The sequence below is a fragment of the Drosophila simulans genome, chromosome X (assembly GCF_016746395.2).
Source record: "Drosophila simulans strain w501 chromosome X, Prin_Dsim_3.1, whole genome shotgun sequence".
NCBI classification, from domain to species: Eukaryota; Metazoa; Arthropoda; class Insecta; order Diptera; family Drosophilidae; genus Drosophila; species Drosophila simulans.
The window spans coordinates 18,538,545-18,558,848 of NC_052525.2; the positions used below are offsets into that span (position 1 = coordinate 18,538,545).

The 20,304-nt window shown below is 43.8% G+C and overlaps 2 protein-coding genes across 2 annotated transcripts; one reads left to right on the top strand and one right to left on the bottom strand.

Annotated features, from left to right (window-relative positions):
• The first annotated feature begins 360 nt into the window (after positions 1-360).
• Positions 361-1,364, top strand: LOC6726403 (ctenidin-1). The gene is made up of 2 exons (XM_002107324.4): positions 361-520; positions 639-1,364. Exons 1-2 carry the CDS (start codon positions 515-517, stop codon positions 1,230-1,232), a joined length of 600 nt encoding a protein of 199 aa, XP_002107360.1. The 5' UTR covers positions 361-514; the 3' UTR covers positions 1,233-1,364.
• A 400-nt stretch (positions 1,365-1,764) lies between these two features.
• Positions 1,765-2,362, bottom strand: LOC6726404 (myotrophin). Its single transcript, XM_016172376.3, has one exon. It carries the CDS (start codon positions 2,183-2,185, stop codon positions 1,919-1,921), a length of 267 nt encoding a protein of 88 aa, XP_016039974.3. The 5' UTR covers positions 2,186-2,362; the 3' UTR covers positions 1,765-1,918.
• Between the last annotated feature and the right edge of the window lie 17,942 nt (positions 2,363-20,304).

Below are 20,304 nucleotides of genomic sequence, written 5' to 3' on the forward strand. Positions count from 1 at the left end.
ACATAGCTATATAAGCTCTGATACATACATATTCCCCTCAACTGAACCTAAATTCAATAAAACATGATCGCGAGAATTAAAGTAGTTAATAGTACCATATAAAGTTGTATATATACTAAGTGCGCACTTAAAAAAGCATATAAGTGGGTAATATTCTTAAAAAATGTATGTTAAAGTATTTACCTCCTGGCTTTTCGATTAAAGTGAGTACTCTGCTTTAATTGCAGTTGTTTCATTGCGCTGAATACATCTTATGTATTTCTTGCTCCGCCAAGAGATGGATAATTAGAGAGTAACGATGCCTTGCTGTCCGGTTTGGACGCGACTCGACCCACTGTGCGCCGCAGCAGTTGGGGCAGGGCAGGGTTAAGTGAGCCAAGCTGGTTACCGAGCATCCGAGTCGCTGGCCATAAAAGCGGCGGCCAAAACGCTGCAGACCACAGTCGAAGATCGCCCTTCCAGTCCGACACAGTCGCAGTTCTTCCGAAGCAATCAATCTCTCAAACACGCCAACATGAAGGTGCGCCAATCGCGGATTAACACTTTCACAGAAAGTGAAACCCATTCTTCGAATCTTTTTTTTTTATGTGTACCCTTTTGTGAGTTCAACTAACGCGTTTCCTGCCAATCTCTTGCAGGTTTTCGTCTGCTTGCTGGCGGTGTGCAGTATGGCCCATGCGGGCTTCCTGGGCGGCGGCGGTGGAGGCAGTGCCCTCAGCTACGGCTGGTCCTCCGGCGGAGGAGGAGGTGGATATAGTGGCGGATACAGCGGTGGCCACGGAGGAGGTGGTGGCTACAGCGGCGGCGGTGGTGGCTACGGCGGCGGTGGCTACGGCGGCGGTGGCCACGGAGGCGGCAGCACGGTTAAGATCATCAAGGTGATCACCGATTCCGGAGCTGGCGGTGGCTACGGAGGTGGCCATGGAGGTGGCTACGGAGGTGGCTATGGAGGTGGCTACGGAGGCGGCTCCTCCGGTGGTTACAGTGGCGGCCACGGAGGCGGTTGGTCGTCCGGCGGTGGATACAGCGGCGGCGGTGGATACGGCGGTGGTGGCTACGGAAGCGGTGGCAACGTCAAGATCATCAAGGTCATCTCCGACTCCGGATCGAGCGGCGGCTATGGAGGCGGCTACGGCGGTGGCCATGGCGGTGGATACTCCTCTGGCGGTGCCTCCAGCTACTCCTCCGGCGGTTGGGCTCCTCAGGGCGGTTGGGCCCAGAGCAGTTGGTAAACGCTCTCCGTTGGTCAACGGATACTAACTTGTTACTGTTTCTCACTGACCTTAATTGTAAATACTTCCCAACATTAACCAATAAAACAGTGCGGTATAGAAGAGCCATTCCACTATAAAAACAGAACTAAAGTTTATTTTTTAATACATACGAGTATTACGAACAGCTTCAGCGTAATTATTCGATTTTTTAACTATCGTCATCTGTTCAAGATATAAAGATTCTCGATAAAATCTACTTTGTAATTACAAGAAAAGTTGTTTTTTTAAGATTATAAGAATAAGATTGCTGCATGGCTTATAATCAACTAATAATCGCAACAATCTAACTGCAGCTTTATAATTGTTCTGATTTAATATCTTCAAGCTTAACAAATGCAAAATCAGTAAAGTAGACATAATTTAAAAGTTCTATTAGCTAATGAAATTGTTGATTTATGATACTCAAGAGCGGCATCGATTATAATCAGATTCAGCTACTTTCTGCTGAATCATTATATATATTTTTTTACAACTTAAGAAATACAAAATAGTTTAAACTTCAAATTTAAATGCACTCCGCTTGTGCAACAATCAGTCGGGTAGCTAATGAACCTATCAAATGGTTACACTAAAAATTTGCAAAATGTAGGTGGATCTCCCATACGGATCCCCTGTCCGGAATTAGGAGGACAACCCCAAGGACATCAGTCCCGCGCCAGGAGCCATCGAATGTCCTCCTGCTGGGCGTCCCCCGCGTAGCTCTGCCCCTCGGGCGTGCGCTCCGTGCGACTGGCTCTCATCTGGAGCCGGAACTCGACGCAGCGCGTATGCCCCTCCCATATGGCCGCCAGGAGCGGTGTGATGCCGTACTTGTCCTTCCTGTCCACCTCCGCGCCGATCCGCACAAAGAACTTCAGCAGCTTCAGCTGGCCGAAGTCGGCGGCGAAGTGCAAGGGGAACCGGACGCCCATCTAATCGTTCACATTAAGCGATCCGGCTAGGAACATGCGCTCCACCTCGTCGTACACGCCGTTCTTGATCGTCCAGATTATGCCCTCGATGTTGTGTCTATCGAAAATCGTGATCTGTTTGACTCTGTATTTATCCGTATTTAAAGAAATGCCAGACATAAAATCTGATGATTTGAATAGATCTACTCCTAATAAAATGTGGCTTATAGTCAAAGCTGCTTTCGGCAAGCAATCAGAGGCATTAACAGTTTGTAGGTGCTTTTAAAACTATAACAACATATTCCCATTGAATCTGTCAAAGTTTTCTATGACCTCGCCGTCGTCATAAAATTGTCCCCCATTTTATTTATCGATGGTAACCCACAGAATTTGACAGTTGTCAGGTGCTGCCGTTGTTGGCAATGTTTTATATTTGTGTTTTTTCATTCGGGCTTTGGTTTTTTGTGTTGTGTTAACCCTTCGTTAACCCCATACGCATGTCGGGCCATCTGTCCCCGTCCTCCAGCCAGTGTTCATGGTACACATAGCCCGCCACCGCCCACCAAATGGTGGGGCTTCCTACGCGCCAGACGCAATTTGTATGCAAATTTCCATGAGAATCTCAACACATGCAATAACAGCAACAACACAAAGGACACACGAGCAGCAGCAGCAGCAGTGGCAACAAAAAATTGACTGAGCGTGAATGCAGAGCGGGGGGTTTTGGCAACCAATTGGTTACAAATACATAATAAGAAACGGACAGATATAAAATGGCAGAGAATGGGCTATGGAGATGGGTATGAGTATGGGGATGGGCAAAGATTGCCATTCCGAAAGTGAAACGTTAAAAAGTGTCCAACAAGTTGAAATCTTAAGGAGCGCACTTTAACAGCAACCGAGTTTAGGTAGTTGAAGTTTGAAATACCAGCGGTTCCTAGAAATGGAAGTGCGTAGAAGGGCGCATATTGACCGGAGGTTAAAGAAGAAATAGTTGACGTTCAAGATACCACAAACGGATATTACTAAAATTAGTGGATTGTATCTATAAAGCGAAAAGTGCGAAAAAATTTAGAGGCTCGATTTAATCGAAGGTTAGCCAATGGCAGAAGATGTAGTTTAAGTTTTAAATATGTATCAGTGGTTTTTACAAACGGACTTTAGCAAGTTAAACGGATTGTATCTATAAGGTGAAAACATTGAGAAGCGCGTAGAAGGGCGCATTTTAACCGGAGGTTAGCCGAAACAACTACTTAAAGTGGGGCGTGGCAGGCACACACACTCTAAGGCTCAGTGTAATAATACTCAAGTAGCGGGTGCCGGAAATAAAAATAAAAATAAAATTAACTTCAATTGTTCTGCTGCTCGCACTTAGATAGTGCGGTATGCGAAAACAGAACTCGGAATGGAATGGGGTTTCTGGATGGGAAATCGTGGTGACGGTTAGGGGTGCGGGGGGTTTACCGAAGGCACTTTCTATGCAAATTTTTATGTGTTAAATGCATTTTGTTGGATTTAACATTCTCGCTGATTTTTTGGTTTACATTTTTGCATATAAATGAGGGCAAACTTTGCTTCGCCCGGGCTAGAGAAAGCCCAGAAAAGGGGCGCGGCCCACACACACAGTCACACAAATTAGAGGATTAAGTAGCTTGAGTCCTGCTGCTGTTCCTCCTCTCTCTGCTCCCCCCTTTCCCATCCACTTTCTCCTTTCTCCTTGGCCCTTTTGTCTCAGAAGAAGCAGAAGCAGAAGCCGAAGCAACAGCAGCGGCGAGACAATTACGCTAATTCGCCTGAAATTGTTTTGCATTTTCCAACACCACCCACCCACCAACCACCACCACCCACTTTCCTGGCAATGACAATGACTGCACCACCCGTCGCATATGTGTGAATGTGTGTGTGGGTGTGTGTCTCTGTGTGTGTGTGTGGGTGAAAAGCAGAATCTTTTCATCGCTTGTTTAAACAGTTAAATTTGATTGCGCTGTAAATAAGAAAGAGAAGTAGGAAGGAAACTATGGTGGAAAACCCTTATTATATCCGCACCGAAGGAAGTTTACTTAATTGTGCAACAATTTCCCCTTTCTCACCCACCAGCCATAAGTCTAATTAAAAGATACGAATAAACATAAAAGAACTATGAACTATGGATTGACAAATAGGCTGTAATATAATACGAAATTCAGATGTTAAGTCACTCTAATTGGTTCTGCAATTGTTAAAAATTATGTACTCCACTTTCCAATGAAAATTCAAGGAAAATTCAAATTGTTTAAAATTATATACTCCACTTTTCAATGAAAATTCAAGAGAACTGAAGTGAATACTAAGCTTACCTGTTTAAGTGAACTTGTTCTTGTAAATATTCCACTGCCACTTCATCAGTGAGCATTTTTGGGCAAACTATTAAAGCATCTGGAAAAAGGAAAGCAGATAAATAAAAGCTGAAATGAATAAAAATAAAATAGGTAAAACAATTCACTCGGATAGAACAAATTTCGCAGAAGTTGTGCACATTTACCGCCAACATAACGTTGGTTTTGGCCTTTTCCCCACTTTTGACTTTTCCCATAAATAAACATCACAATTATCATAGGTAAACAACAAAATAAATACGAGGAAAACACGGGAAAACGCGAAAAAGAAGAGCGCCAATTCAATTTCCATAGCTTTTCGCGGTCCAACTGTTTACATTTTGGCGAGGGCTTGCGAGGGGCGGCCGAGGAGTTGGCCAAGTCGCCAACTTTAAGTTTAATTGTTGCTGCTCTCGCAGTTGATTGCTTAAAATTCATAATGATAATAATAATAGTGCGCTCTTCACTAATTGCACCAGCAACAACGGCACACAAACACTCGAATTGTTCACTTGAGGAGGGCGGAGCACTTAAGTCAAAGTGAGAGAAACTTTTCAGCGCCATTCGAATGGGCCGGCAGATAGGGAAACTCGAAGGACGCAGGACGCAGGACGAGCCGGCTGGCAGGGATATGCCCATTCACTCATTCATTCATTCGCCCATTCAACCATTTTGCCGCTTGCATTCAGGCAAAATTGTTCCACAAAGATACGAGTAACGAGTGGCGGCGGGCGGGGAGTGAGTTTGATAGAACGCGGGCTAGGATATCCTAGTTGGATGGATATGCACTGCAAACAATTGGAGCTAAGTGTACGCTATTGCAAGTTGCTTCAGATCCCACAAAAATATTCATATTTTGTGTTCGAAGAGAGATAACAAATATATGCTGGCAAGAATGGCAATTTAAACCAGTCCGTAGAGGCATTCATTCATTCGGTTTTACACCTATGACACACAATAGAGTTTTTCTCGCAGTGTGCAGCTTTTCGCCGAGCAGCAATGAGACACACACACAGAGAAAAGGGGACACAAACAGAGCGCCCAAAACACTCCAGCCCATTCACATCTCGAGTGCACTTCATTGCTGTCGCATCTACCCAATCCTCGTCCTCACCCTCGTCCTCGGCCTCGAATCCTTGGATCCCTGAAAGCCGTGGATCCCTGCATCCTCCATCGCCCACTTACAGCGAGTCCTTGTTTTGAAGTCCTGGCTGAGCGTTAAGAACGTCGAATGCCGCGGGCGCTGCTTAACTTTAACTTGAACTCTAAAATAACAACCTTCCGTTGTTTTTGGCTTGTTCAGTTTTCGTATAATTTCCTTGCAGGTATTTTCATTGCCCCACCCAACGCCCGTCGCCCCGTGCCCCTCGCCCCACGCCCCTTGCCCCTTGCCCATCGCCGTGCCATGACAGCTGAGAAAGGACAATGGCAGGGACATTGACAGCGGTACGGGAACGGGACTCGCTGAATGCCTGGCGGGCATTCAACCAGCTGCCAGTGAATAAATGAGTGAATGACTCACTGATTGAGCGAATGAATAGGCGAACAGCATCAGTTATTCGCAAATGAAGCTCAAGCGGCAAATGAATAAGTGAGTGAATGGAGTCAAGGACCAAGTGTTCATTCAGATTGTGTGCATTAAATGGTAAACTGGCTATTGCTACGATATGATACGAATATTATTGGTAAGTGATCATATTCATAGAATGCATTGCATATATAATTGCTGTCAAAACACTCAGTAATAATTTGATTCCTTTAGAGACATCGATTCACTTGAATGTCATTAGCCACAGTATTCACTCAAAGGATACGTAATTTGGCACAGTTCCTGCACACTTCTCTGAGTGGGTGTATTCAAAGACTCGCATGCAAGTGCGAAAATCGCATCTGCAAAGTAAATCGAATCAGATTACGAGCGTCGGGGTGCGGAAAAGTGCGGATTGTAGGCGTGGGTAGGGGTTCTGATCAAGTCAGGACACTCGATTACTCATTCACTGCGCTCATTACACTTGATGAGTGTTTGGCATTCATTTGCAAGCAGCGCTGTTTATCCTTATGCAACTTGCCAGTTCGGCTTGGGGGGGTGCCCCTCCGACCAACTTGTTACATGCTACTCAGGACCTGGCCCCTCCCAAATTCACCTCTACCAACTGGCCGCAACACCCAGCTCGATTCCAACGAATCGAGGGGAACTGCGAGTGCTTTTCCCCAATTTCCCTGCAGCACCACCGCCCACCTGTGCCCACACCACCAACCACCCACCTCCTACTGGAAGCGCCCTCTCCAGCTCTCCTTCCATTACAACCATCCGGTCCCAAGGGCATTATCAGAGACGGTGTTCGTTGTAAATGCTGGGAATCTTCATGGCGTTCTCGTCCAGCTGCTGGGTTGTCATAATGGCCTGTGCCACGCCTCCCAAGCACTCGCCCTGGGCGGTCCATAATAAAAATAACAACTTAACTAAGTAGACGATGCTGTGTAAGAGAGTGCACTGGGGGAAATGAAGCGTGAATAATATTAATATATATTAAATATACACGATCAATAAGTCTTGTTTATTATGTTCAAGAAATATTGTGGCAAGGAGTAGATAATCTTCTTTATTTCGGTATTATTTAAGCAATGCAGAAGGATCCCAATTGATCCATAATTTGTATAACCATTATAAATTATAAATGCATTGATGCTAACATATTTTTTCTGTCTGTATTATTCTTCGCCACCTCCCTGCTCCATCCAAATACTCGTTGCCTTGACAATCAGTTTAGTGGGTGGCATTCGAAGCTGCATCATCAGGCAGTTCTTGTCAAACTGTAAGCCGCTTTTGTGCATCAGCAGTGGCAGCAATAATAATAACACCAACAACAACAACAACAACAACAGCAACAAATATAGTGGTTTAACAAACAAGAAGAACGGCAGCAACAACAACAACAGGTGCAAAGGGAAACCCGTTAAGCTGCGCAGTCAGCGGTTGTCGGTTGTCATTGTTTCGGTTGCGTTTTAAAGTTTCCTTTTATCTAAGATGAATAATCTAGCAGCCACCCACTCAGCCCACTTCCACCGCCCTCTTAGACACCACCCGTTCTCATCAAGAGCGGGTGGTGGTGGGTCAAGAGAAGGCGTGTGGTGGGAAGGGAGGTGGTTTGATCCACCACAACCGCAACCGTCGCACCTTAACATTTTTATTGTGGCTTCTGGATACCCTCGCTGGCCACCCAGCACAGGTCAACGTGGTCAACTGGACTTGTTGGGCGCTGAAAGAGTGAGGATAACATCCTGGTCTGAACATAAAAAGTGTTTTCTTGACTCCTTTCCAACACTAACTAGAAACAATAAGATCTGACAGATGGCATAAAGAATATTTAAATAGAATAGTCAAATCATTATTTTAAATACTAAAATAAATACATATATTGTTGCTTACTCGTGATAGATCTCATTCAAACTATAAATCGAAAACTAAATATATAGATAAAGAAGCATGCATTTTAATTTAATTATAGCATACTTGAAGACACCTTTATGAGGGAAGTAAAGACAACTCATAACTATATAACCCATATCGATATCAAGTAGAATGCACTTCCAGTAGAATCCCTTCCGTGCAAGGATAATGGGTATCCCCGGGATCGCCAGGTGAGTCCTGTCCACCTGCTTACACATTATGCTGTGCCACTCTGTTTCTGCGAAGGCGGAGCGATAATCCAGGAGCATCTGTAGCCAGGTAACCATCCCCATCAGGCGGGAGAAACTCCTTCCCCGGCAGAAGGTCGTTTGGGGGAGGTGGTTCTGCTTGCCGCTGGCCAAAAGCTTAATCCTTGTGCAGGAATAGCGTTACGCAGCCAGAGTTGCCACAGTTGCCGCAGTTCTTTTTGCTTCTGGTCTGGCTTGTTGTTTGGCTTTGTTTTATTTTGTCTTTCCTAAGCTGCCGCATTGTTGTTGCTGCTGTTTAGTTAACTCAATAAACGCAAGTGGCCAAGTGGGCGATGGGCGGTAGTCGGGAGTCGGGGGTGGGGAGTGGAAAATAATCTTTTGCAAACCATCCTACAACCCGCCCCCACCCCTTGCCACTGGAAAAGTGCTGACATTTGCGGCAAATTTCCTCATGCTCATTTACTTGTTTACGTTATTTCTCATCGTCGCTGGACTGCTTGTTGTGTTTGTTGTAGCCGGTTGTTGCTTTTGCCCGGTTGTTGTTGTTGTTGCTGCTGTTGCCGTTGACAATTACACAAAAAACTGTTAGCATTTACCACAAACATACGGCCACAGTCAGCAGCAACAACAACCACAATAACGATGGCCGACCAAGGTTTGAATAGATGGAAATCACCAAAGATGCGGAGAACTCCATTCACACTGAGAGAAATTCGCCAACAGCAAGTCCACACTATTTTGATTATTTTACATAATGTAAAGTGAGCCCTGTGCAACATAGGGTTAGGTACAATTTTAAAGAATTTTATATACCTTTTTACTTTTTAGCACTAAACTAAGTGCACATAAACGTATTTTATATAAGCCTGCATCGTGAATTTTTATATATATACATTTATAAATATATATTTTTTTTAATTTTTTTATTTTAATATATTTACTCAATATTCAAAGTTTTACTATTTTTTATTACTATTTATTTATTATAATATTTAAAAAGAACAGCAGATGTTTTATGTTCGATGTATGTACTATATCTCTTCTTAATCAAATATATTTAATTTATTTAGCTCCCACATACAAATCATACAAATTACTACGAATATTGCTTCAAGTTAGTTTTGTTTTGCCAACTATTTATTAAAGTCATTAATTACTTACATGATGCAAAATTGTTTCTCTCAGTGCAGCGACTATGGCAGGCGACAGTTTCATGTCAACAGAAACAGGAACAGCAACTGTTCGCTCGGCCACGAAGAGAAAATGGCCAGTAGTCAGCACTTTTTGGCCATAAAAGCTGAGCTCCAAATTGTGCGGGGGTGTTGGGGGTGAGCCCCACAACCTACCATGCCCCCATTCCCCCTCCCCGACGAAGGCCGCCTATCCATTAAAACGTTAAAAGCTTCTTGAGAACGCGTAAAAACTATTTGGCTATCTGGCTCTACCACTTTCCATGCCTCCAACTACTACGACCACCGATTCCCAAACCCACGATTTGGTCCTCCCATCCGGTCTGCTCTTCTTCTTCCTCCTGCTCTTGTTCTTGGACTGCGTAACATCATTAAAACTTGAATAATCAGCTATCCGTCTCTTTCGCCGGCAAAGAGGAGGAACAACAACAAAGTAATTCACTTTTCCGTTCGCAATTCGGTGCGATTTTTCGGGGAAAGGGGCTAGTTTTATTTGGTTTGTGTCTGGGCCAAGGAAACAAGTCGGGAATTGGGTTAGGAAACGCGGAGGGGTGGAGAAGACTCACAGGGGGGGTCCATGGTTGTACCCCGCACAATTGAATATTAAAGCAACAACCGAATGCCAATGGGAAAAACTTGGAAAATAAACAGCGCTGTTAAAAATTTAAATAGCATAAATTGGTGTTTCACTTTTTCCATTATTCGCTCCGAATGAATAAAATGGAATTCGCATTTGAAGCAATTGTTAAACAAATGGAAAAGAAAAATAATTAAATAGGAGTGCGAGTCCATTAAAATGTTGTGAAAATATTGCATATTTTAAGGGAGCATTTTTGATGGCAAACCAAAAATGCGGGATTTTTTTAAATTTAAGTTTAGAATATGTTTGAACATGCTGCCAGCAGAGTTGTTGAATATTCCGAATATTCCGTATTCAGCAGTGACCCAACGAAAAATTCAATAATCGAATAATTACCAGTAGTGAGTGAACCTAAAAATTAAATAACATAACCAAATTCGATTGTGAATATTCATCAATGCAAATAGCAGAGTTGCCCCCATCCAAACATTCAAATAGCCGAGAGTATCCGAGCAAGAAGCACCAAATAAGGCTAAAGCACACTTTTCACCAAATTTCCGATCGAATGCATTTGAATGTCCGACAAGCGGGGACCGCAAAAAGCGTAATGTGGGCGGCAATGAATATTCATGGCATTGAAAATGAAATTTAAAAAACAATAATCGCGGGTGCCGCCCCCTCGTTTTGCCGCCCATCGATTGGCCATCGATAAAGATTTGTGCCCCTTTCGGGACGGAAATGATTGCCGAATGGCAAGTAAACAAAATAATTTATCATTTTGCCGGAAGTCCTTGCCTGCAGATGTCTAAAGGGAAATGCGCCTGCCGGGCCCACAGCGCCGTGGAAAACCCCCAAAAAAGAACCCAGAGACCCAAAAAAAAAGAGTAAGCAAGGGAAGCCAAACTTTGGCGCAAACAAAATTAACGGTAATAACTTGGACTTGGCCAAGCGAGAAAAACCCCCGAAAAAAAAAAAAAAACAGCGGGCAAAATGTTCCGCTGCATTTGCATGTGTGTGTGTGTGTGTGTGAAGCAGGGTTGCCACGTTCTGCGTTGAGCAAATAACCATAATGAAGTTTGCAAAGTTTTTTGACACATGCAACACCCCAGGAAGCCGAAGAAAAATATATGGAAAAAACATGGGGGAGGGGCTCAATGCACAGGAAACAAAAACTTACATTCCGTGGTGTTTATAACATTTGAGTTTCATTCGAAATATGGTATGAGTTTTCTTTTACACACTTTTATTAACAATTTGATAAGTTTTTTCATTTACCCCTCACGTTAAACTATTCAAGGGCTCTTGGATCTGGAAAGCCACAGTGGCTTTAAAAGGCGATTGTAAGTCCACAGCCAGCGCATGCTGAAGTTATTTTTCCCGTGTAGTCGCATGTCCTGCAGGTCCTCGGCCTTTTGCCTCCTTGCTTTTTGGCCACGGCCAAAAGTGTTTTGCGCGACTAGCAAATATTTGCAAAGTGGCAAACAGAACTTGGACCAAGGACTGCCGATTCAGGACGCGGGATGGGAGCTTTCGGCACCCTGCTGAGCTCAACGATTTGCCAGGGCGACTCCGCTCCATCCTGCGAAAGGTCCTTGTTTTTTACCCCAGCAAAATATTATTTTTATTAATGCTCGTCTGGACTTTGCTCTCGCCTGCGAAGACGATGAGGACAATGATGATGGCGTCGTCATCTGGGGTGAAAATGTGTTTTATATTTGTCAAATAAACGCAGCCGATGCCGAAGACAAAAAAAAACACAGAAAAAAGTGAAAGAGCGAAAAGTATTGGGTGCAGAGTTTTCCGTTCGTTATTCCGCTTTTTCGTATGGTTTTTCCCCCTGGTTTTTCTCGGGACGTCGCCGCAGGAAGCGGAAATCGTGCGTGTAATTGAACGGACATTGAACGAAACTTTCGGCGCAAGGTTGCGACGCCTTGGAAATTCGGGGTCGCAGGGCGAAGGATGCAGGACGAAGGACTCGGCGGGGGAGGGGCCCATTTGCGGTCAATTTTACGGGCGCTGTAAAAACAAAGCAGCATCGAAGAGCATCGGCAAATGGCCAGCGAATACAAATAAATATTGAGATAGGCGAATACATTTTGTATTTTTATGCTGCCCATATTTTTTACGACCCTCGGGATTTCCGGGGGGCGGAGGTCCTTCCAAGTGGTTTTAGTGCCCTGCAGCTGGGTCCTTGAGCGGCCGCCATATCGCAACTTTGCAGATCGTTTCGGGCCAATCGACGGCGGCCTATATAAAACAACATTTTCGCAATCTACTATATACCTAGCATCATCTTGAAGGAATTGTGCAACGAATCAAACCCAAGTATCCCATTGAAGTGATAGCAAATGGTGTCCAAAAGTAACCACTATTGGTTAAGTGTGACATATTCATTTCGAACGATGGAGTCACATTGATACTGCCCCCTTTTGATCACCTTTTTAATTGAAAACAAGTAAGCTTTAATCGTTTGTCCTTAATTCTTAAGACAACCGATATGTTTAACATTTGCATCCACTAACGTAATGATATCAAAACTAGTGCTGTCCAAAAGTATGCAACAATGTTGCTTAAGTACAACGATTTCCTTTCACAAGTCAAAGCAACTATATAATTGAAGTGAACATTAAATCATTTTGTATCTATCATTAAGCCACTCAGAAACAGGCGGACTTTAAGTCAATTTCCATTTTTACTACTGCCTAATCCGTTTTGTAGGCCAAGTAAAATTCGGAGAAATTTCCGAGCAACAGTTGACGCAATTTCCATAATGCCCGCCACTCCGAAATTCGTGGGCAGAATGGCTGAAGCCAGTCGTCGCTGCAATCCGTCAGTTGTTTTTCGCCGTGGGCGCCACTGCTCAATTAACAAAATGACAGCGGCAGTGGGGAGTGGGGGCGTGGCAGGGAGGCGCCTCCGGGGGCCTTTAACTTAGGGAACCGGCAAACGGCACGGCAAATGTCAAAAGTGTTTTCTAATTTGCGCAACACTCGAAATGAGTGAAGGAGGCGGGGCGGGGGGATGACAACAAAGGCAACAAATAAAGCCAAAATGTATTTAACAAAGTGACAAAAAATTCGGGGAAATCCGCACCCCCCCTGACCCCTCCAGCCAGCACGAAGTGTTCAGCTTCTAAGCTTGGCGACTGTACAAAAATGTTTAATTTATCAAATGTCAACGCCTAAAAGACGGCAACATTTGTCGTCGTCAATGACAATGATGATGGCGATGGCGATGACGATGACTACGGCCACCCATCTGCCACCCAAAGCGGGGAAGCCTCCCCGACTTGCGGCAATGTTGTTTTGAAAAATGAGCGCGGAGTTCCCCATACGGCATTATTTATTGCAGCCATCTTCGCAAAAGTCGAGCGCCATACATTTGTATAATGAATTTGACAAGTGAACTGTCCCGACAGATGGGTTTTCCATAATTGCGGTTAAGAGAATGGTCGAAACGAGGGGAAACGGCTAAGGAAATGGCCAAGTTCCTCAACGAAATTGGGGTTACCACTTAGAAGAAGGTGGCCAAAAGTATGTAATAGTGACGAATGCATCTGCAATTAACCTTTTCACTTGTTGTACTTCTAAAGGGATGGGTGATTTATGGTTACAGCTGGCCAAAATAATAGCAACTTGTTTCCATATTTTCATACATATTTCTACTTATTAAAACATTTAAATGTACAATTTAAGAGCGACCCACAAACACACGTAACAAAGCGCCCCATTTGCCCGCTTTTCGCATCGAATAAATTGGAATTCCCATAAGTTTAGAGTCCTCGGCTTGATTGATTCCAATTGCTTTATGGAGGAGGCGATATAGATATGGATATGCAATTTTCGTGGGGCAGTTGGGGAATTATAAATGGTCAGCGAGGCACTCAGCGACGACCGCCTAATGCCCAGCTGGGTATCATAAATAGTGCAAATATCGCCGTCTCCATTTCCCAGCTGGATTGCAAGTGCCCCGCAGCCACGCCCCCTCAGCAACCCTGCCCTTTTGGCATCCGTGACCCCCCAGAAACCCTCTCGAAAAACCCAACTCCCCTTGTCCAGCACTTATTCGAGCAATTAAGCGGCCCTTTCAAAACAAATTGAAATGCAAACGCGCAGCAAATTGACTGACTCCCAGTTCCCAATCAAATGAACGTGGCTAACACACACATACCTGAGCACACACACACACACACACACGAACACTCGCACACAGGTAATTCAGGTGGCTAACAATTGGGAAAAGCCGGCCGTTCGAATAAATGTCCGAAAAATGATGCACTTGCTGATTGCTTAAAGCCAATGCAATTGCCACTCGCCGCTGCACAGTGGAAAACAAATCTAAAATCAAAATCGATATGAGTGGAAAAATAGAAGCAAGGCCAACCAGGCAGTCATAGTAATGGTTTTAAGAACATAAACTGATTCTTATTGGAATGGAATTCATGGTTGAAACTGAGTTTGATTTTTGCTTGTTCAATTTGTCATTTAATATTGTAGGAGGAACATTTACTGATGAGATGATGTTATGACTTTTCTTCCAGTGGGCCTCATTACGGAGCCCCATTTATGGGCCCAGTGAGACAGGGAGACGGACGATGGCCAAATGGAGGCCAGGCCAGCAGAATAAATCGGATTAATAATTAGAAGCAAACAAAGACAGCACAACCACTGGAGTTTGCTTAGGCGGAGCGCCACTAAATTAAAAATGTCCCTGGGGCAATTCATCTTGGCCAAGTCGGAAAATACTCAAGCAAAAAAAGAAGAAAGCCCCACTGAAAAACAAAAAAGAGAGTCCCCAACAGGCGATGATCAATGCCCCATTGTTGGTAGATGGCTACGAAAGTTAGACCAGACCTGGCCTTAACCCATTAGGCACTGGTTTTATGCCATATATTTTTGGGTCACCCTAATACAAATACTAGAATGTATAAGATTGATTTTAATTGTTATACACATAACATTTAAAATCAATCTTATAGATTCTAACATGCATTTAAATACATTTAGGTAGGCCAATGAAATATAGATAGATGTTCACAATAATAAATAAATTATGACAGTAAGCTTATGAATATATTTATAAAAATATTTATTAATAAATATTGTTAATATATCGGATTTTATCTTTATTACGTTTACTCTATGCATCTATCTACATTTTATCTTTTTAAAATGTTGTATTTTTCAAACTTGCCACTGGCCATAAATGGGTTAGCCGATGGGGCATTGTGGAGCCCAGAGAAGGAGCGAGTCTGGTAAATAAATCCTTGAGCATATTAAAACCCCAAAAGCCTCGAAATGAGTTGGTCTGCAGGGGGAAAATGGGAGGGGAGGGGGGAAAGTGCGGGAAAAGCGAAAATCATTCGCCATTCTTTGCTTTGTACTCCACGGCACGCAGCTGGCAAGGCTCAAACGAATCAAAGCCTTCGTGAATGGTCTTAGGACAACATTAAATATGACAGTGGCTGTGCCAGCGGAAAATGGGCGGTAATCGGGTGGGAAAATGGGGGCGGGGCAGTGCAAACGAATTGATATTGGAACATGTTGGCCGGCGAACATGTTGCATGCCGCGAGCTAAAATCGAACATGAAGATGGAAAACGAGGCATTTCCTTCTGACAAACACGAAATTTTGGCCGATTGAAAAATCGAAATGCTAGAGCGAACGAAAAGCTTAGCATTTTTAAATTCTTTGATCGCTCAGGCGAGGTCAAAGTACTGAGTCTTTGCCTTTATTGCTTTCAGCTTTTAGAGCAAGTTTTCTGCAATAAACTTGAACAAAATAAACATTTTCCTTCGACTTCCTGGCTTTCCCGGAAAATATTTCAATTAAAATGGAATTTCCATGCATATTCCTGTATTTCTTTTAGAAACGAAAAGGTTAGTTTCGTAGGCCCGTTTTCTGCAACAAGCTTTATTAAAATAATATTTTTATTTGGTATCTGTGGCTTTTGAAACTGAAATTGGCTTATGAACACACATCTCCATGCTTATGCCCGTACTTTATTAAATATGTAAGCTCTCATTTGAAAGTGAACTTTGGCCTTTATTGATCTAGCAGTTCCATAAGCCAACATTATACAAGAGACTAATATGTGGACGAAAAAGCAATGAAATGCTTAAGACTAGGCCCACATATGTATGTATGTGTACATATGTTTGACAAATGCCTCATTGCTCAACGCAAACTTGTGCGGAATTATGCAGCCCCGACTGTGAGCCTGAATCCACTTTGGATTCACGGACTAATCAGATTCAGTAATGTCTATTTGCCTGTGGAAGACCCACATACAATAGTTCCCTCGGAGCGGCCTGATGAGCCGGCCAACAATCTGATTACCTTATGAGCTGGGCCAACGCTATCGACTCCTGTTTGCTGGGCAAAGAAGCTGGATTTTCCTGCAGGACTTGTGGCGCTGGCAGGATTGACATACGCATACGCATTCACATTCAGATTCGTCTGACTGCCCGGCAAATGGAAACTGGGAGCGTTTGCTGTTCTGCGGTCCTTGTCGAGTGTCAGGGCCACGTTTGTACTGCCGGATGCGACAATATAAATTGTAATTAATAAATCAAAACAGCAGCAGCAGCAGCAGCAGGCAGCCAGTGATGATACTCGTACAGCCAGGCCAAATACAAATATGCCACTTTATAGCCGGCAATCAAAGTCAACAAAACGGCGAGGGAGACAGATATCACAGTTGGACAGAGATGGAGCGACAAAGTTTGCGTTGGCCAAAAGTTTGGCCCAATAGAAATTATGGCATGGCCGAACTTTTGGTTTATTTTCCAACCAAGGCATACCGCTCACTTTGTGTTTCCCTATTCCGCAACTAAATGAAATCGCTTTAAAATTTGGCTAAAACCCCCTGGGCCAACACATATTCCAGAGCATCAGTTCACACAGGCAGAACATAAGTACATATCATCAAATTCCTATTCCCACAAATCATTAGATTAGTTAGCATAAGTATATTCGATTGGAATTGAATCGTAGTTCAATTGCATCACTGAAATAATTAACACCCTAATGCAGCTCGATCGCAGTGCACGCAGCTTGCACTTATTTTGCCAACAATTGTTGTTGTTCTCACTCATTTCTCGCTGTGCACATATGCACATTTACGGTATCTGCGTGACATGCAGTCAAAGTTTTCCTTTGCTCCCTCATTAACGCCCCCAAAGTTTTTCCAGCTGCCAGCGCGTGGGAGTGGCGCAAATCAAACGGAAATTAAAAGCAAACTCAGCAAACCGCTTGACACGCCCCCTCACCTCACCACGACTTAACCCACCCCACGTAACCCCACATCCCCTGCAAGGACCCATCCCCATCCCCAAAAAAAAAAAAAAACAAAACGCATCCAGGGCTAAGCTGTCTGAGCATAACGCATCATTACGTTGACAAAAATGGGCAACCGGCAGCCGACAAAAGGCAGAATAAAAGTACACAAGGGATGATGTCAGTGGCTGAGGTGGGTGGTGAAAAGCGGGCGGAAAAGTGGGCGGGAGGACATCAGAATTTGAATTTCCATGCAGGCAAGGAAAAGCGAAAGGAAGCGACACGAGCGAAGCAGCCAAAATTGCTAAATGCCGGCATAAAAATGCCATGCACATCTGATCTGTCGTTTTGTATATTTTCATGGGAAAGACAATATTAAGGGATGCTGTTTGCTATTCCCATTCATAAGGAAGAAAAGATTTTACCATCTTCTAGAATTTACAAACATTATCCACGAAACCCAACAGATACTTGACTTACTAGGTTGGAACATATTGGCCAACAGAAGTTATATAAAGAGCTAAGAAAAATGAAAGTGATCTAAGAAATAGATGATTTGGATCCGATTAATTTTAATTACTTTTTACTGATAAGTGAAATAATATACTCGCTAAATGGATTATAGACTTACGTAGACCAGATCCTAAAATAAGTTAAATATTTTATAACCTGAGCATTTAATTATTCCTTGGTCAATACTGACAGCAAAATAAGATTATTTTCGATCTGCAATTAAGATTTAGACGTATGTATGCACACGACTGGTACTCATCACTGGCTCAGGGATAAAGGACCCGGACGTGGCCAGGAGTGTCAACGAGGACGAGGAGTGGCTGAGCTGGTCATGAGCCAAATGCGCTGCCAGACATCGAGCGTCTATGGCAACAAAGGAACTTGCCAGCCAAAGTCGCCGGCTGGGCCCCAGGACGACAAGGATGCCTATGCCACGAAGGACATGGAGGCACCTAGTTGGTAGCTGAAATTACGGAATATTAGTTGCTCCACTTGCCCTCTCGCCTGCCACTGCCACTGATGTGAAGCGTTTAGAAACCTCGCCCCGAGGCGAGAGCTGCCAGAAAGATTTCCATGGCATCCACAACACGAAGGTGATGGCAGGGCACAAACGGGTGTCCTTTTAGGGCTATTCAGATATGTAAGTTCTTTTAACTTAGCTTATAACTAATATTATCACAAAAAAAAGAATAGAATAGATTAAGGATATTTTAAAGCGACCATATACCATCATTACAGTTTCAGAACTCTGCCTGAGTTGGTAGATCATTTGGCAGTCGTCCTTGCTGGCTTTCGAGGATATCCATTCTGTCTGCTCTGTGTTTTTTTAGTCCTATGTAAGCTCCTTTTTGCAGCTTGTTTTTCTTACGACAAGCGACGATGTTGACGATGACGACCATTTTGCTGCTCTGCCTTGTGAGTTTTTATCACTTGTCCTTCTTTTCGTCCTGCGCCCTTTTTGCAAACAGAGAAAAACAAAGCAATTTGCCTGCATTTTTAGGTGCACAAGTTATTCGCTTTATAATTAGCATCATATAATGCAACTTAAAATCAAACCGAAAGATGTCTCACAGCAAGCAATCTTTTGCATGCAAATAGTGTGGATTAGTTCCATAAAAATAAGTTTACAATCGATTGAATTGAATTAGTCATTTTTACGGTATCGTCAGTATTGGAAAACTTGTTCTTTTGATTCGCCCATTCTTTTCTCCCTGTGTATTTGCCCCTCCTTAGCTGGCCCAATGTTATGTAGTTAATGTGGCGTTCTAAAACGCAGTAGCTGCCCTGCCTTCTATTCCGGCCATAATATATGTAAACACTCAACCGCACACACACACACCCCCAACTTGGACACACACACTCGCACTTACACTCACACCGACAGGCAGGAAGCGCACATCGCATATTTGTATAGCATACTTTTTTGCGTAGTTTGTCGTTGTTTTCGCATTTGTTTGCCAAAAAAGTGGCTGTCGTCTGCGAAACTTGTGGGTTGAGGGCTTGTTGGGGGTGTGTAGTGTGTGTTAGCAACTTCATTTATTCGCTGTCTGTGCGAGAGTGTGTTTGTGTGTGCATGTGTGTGTTTGGGCTCCAACAAGTACCTGCCTAGTTGGCAAACTAATGTAAATGTTTGTCTTCCGCACAGCGACGCTTTCGAATCTCGAATCCGAAGAATTGCCGCTGCTGCAGGACTCTTCGCCCACCATCGCTCGCCCCAACCAACCATCCACTCACCACTTTCATTCCATTCGCGATTTGCCACAGAGAAAAAAATGCCTTTTGCATGTAAGTTGATCAATTTTTAAGAGAACAGCAGTCGGCATCACCACAGATACATAGTTGTAGCAGCGAAAATAAGTTATCAACATAAGTCGCTTAACTAAATATTATCTTTTTGTATACTTCAGTGGCCCATGCTGTTCCAGACTTAAAGTTCCGAGGTCCTTTAACCGTTGGGGGTGCTTAAAAAATATTTCAACCACAAAGCACGCGCATATATTTCGCAGACTTTCGCCACCCCCTCCCCGATTTCAGTTGCTGCTTTTGACAGTTTTGTGTACTGTCAATTTAAGGCAGCGGTGTGTGTGTGTGTGTGTGAGCGTATGAGTGTGTGTGTGGCTTCTTATATTGTTGCCACCCCTTGACCCTCCGACCTCTGTCCGCCTGGAAAAACACCACCCCCTGTCTGCCAATATGGCCTGTGTACCGGCTTTAAAAACATCTTCAATTTTTCTTGGTTCCATTTTTTCACATTGCTTTTTTGCGCTCGAGAGTCGACTGCAATGGTGGGCAAAGGGGCGGCGACGGGAGGGTGTGCGTCCGAGAAAGGGGGCGTGGGCTTTGGGCCACGCCAGAAACTTGTATTTGACAGACCCTTGTCTTCATATGTGCCACAACTATCGTCGTTGCTCGGTTGTTGGTTGTTCAGTTGTTTGGTTGTCCTGCTTCTGCCCCACCCCCCGCCCACCACAAGTCCCACTCCTTGATTCCCATGCACTGGAAAACAACAAAGGAGCTGGTATTTCTACTCAGGTGAATAAATCTATTTTGGCATATGTCATTAATA

Coding starts and splice junctions, on each gene's coding strand:
- LOC6726404 (XM_016172376.3), bottom strand. CDS start 2,185: ATGGGCGTCCGGTTCCCCTTGCACTTCGCCGCCGACTTCGGCCAGCTG.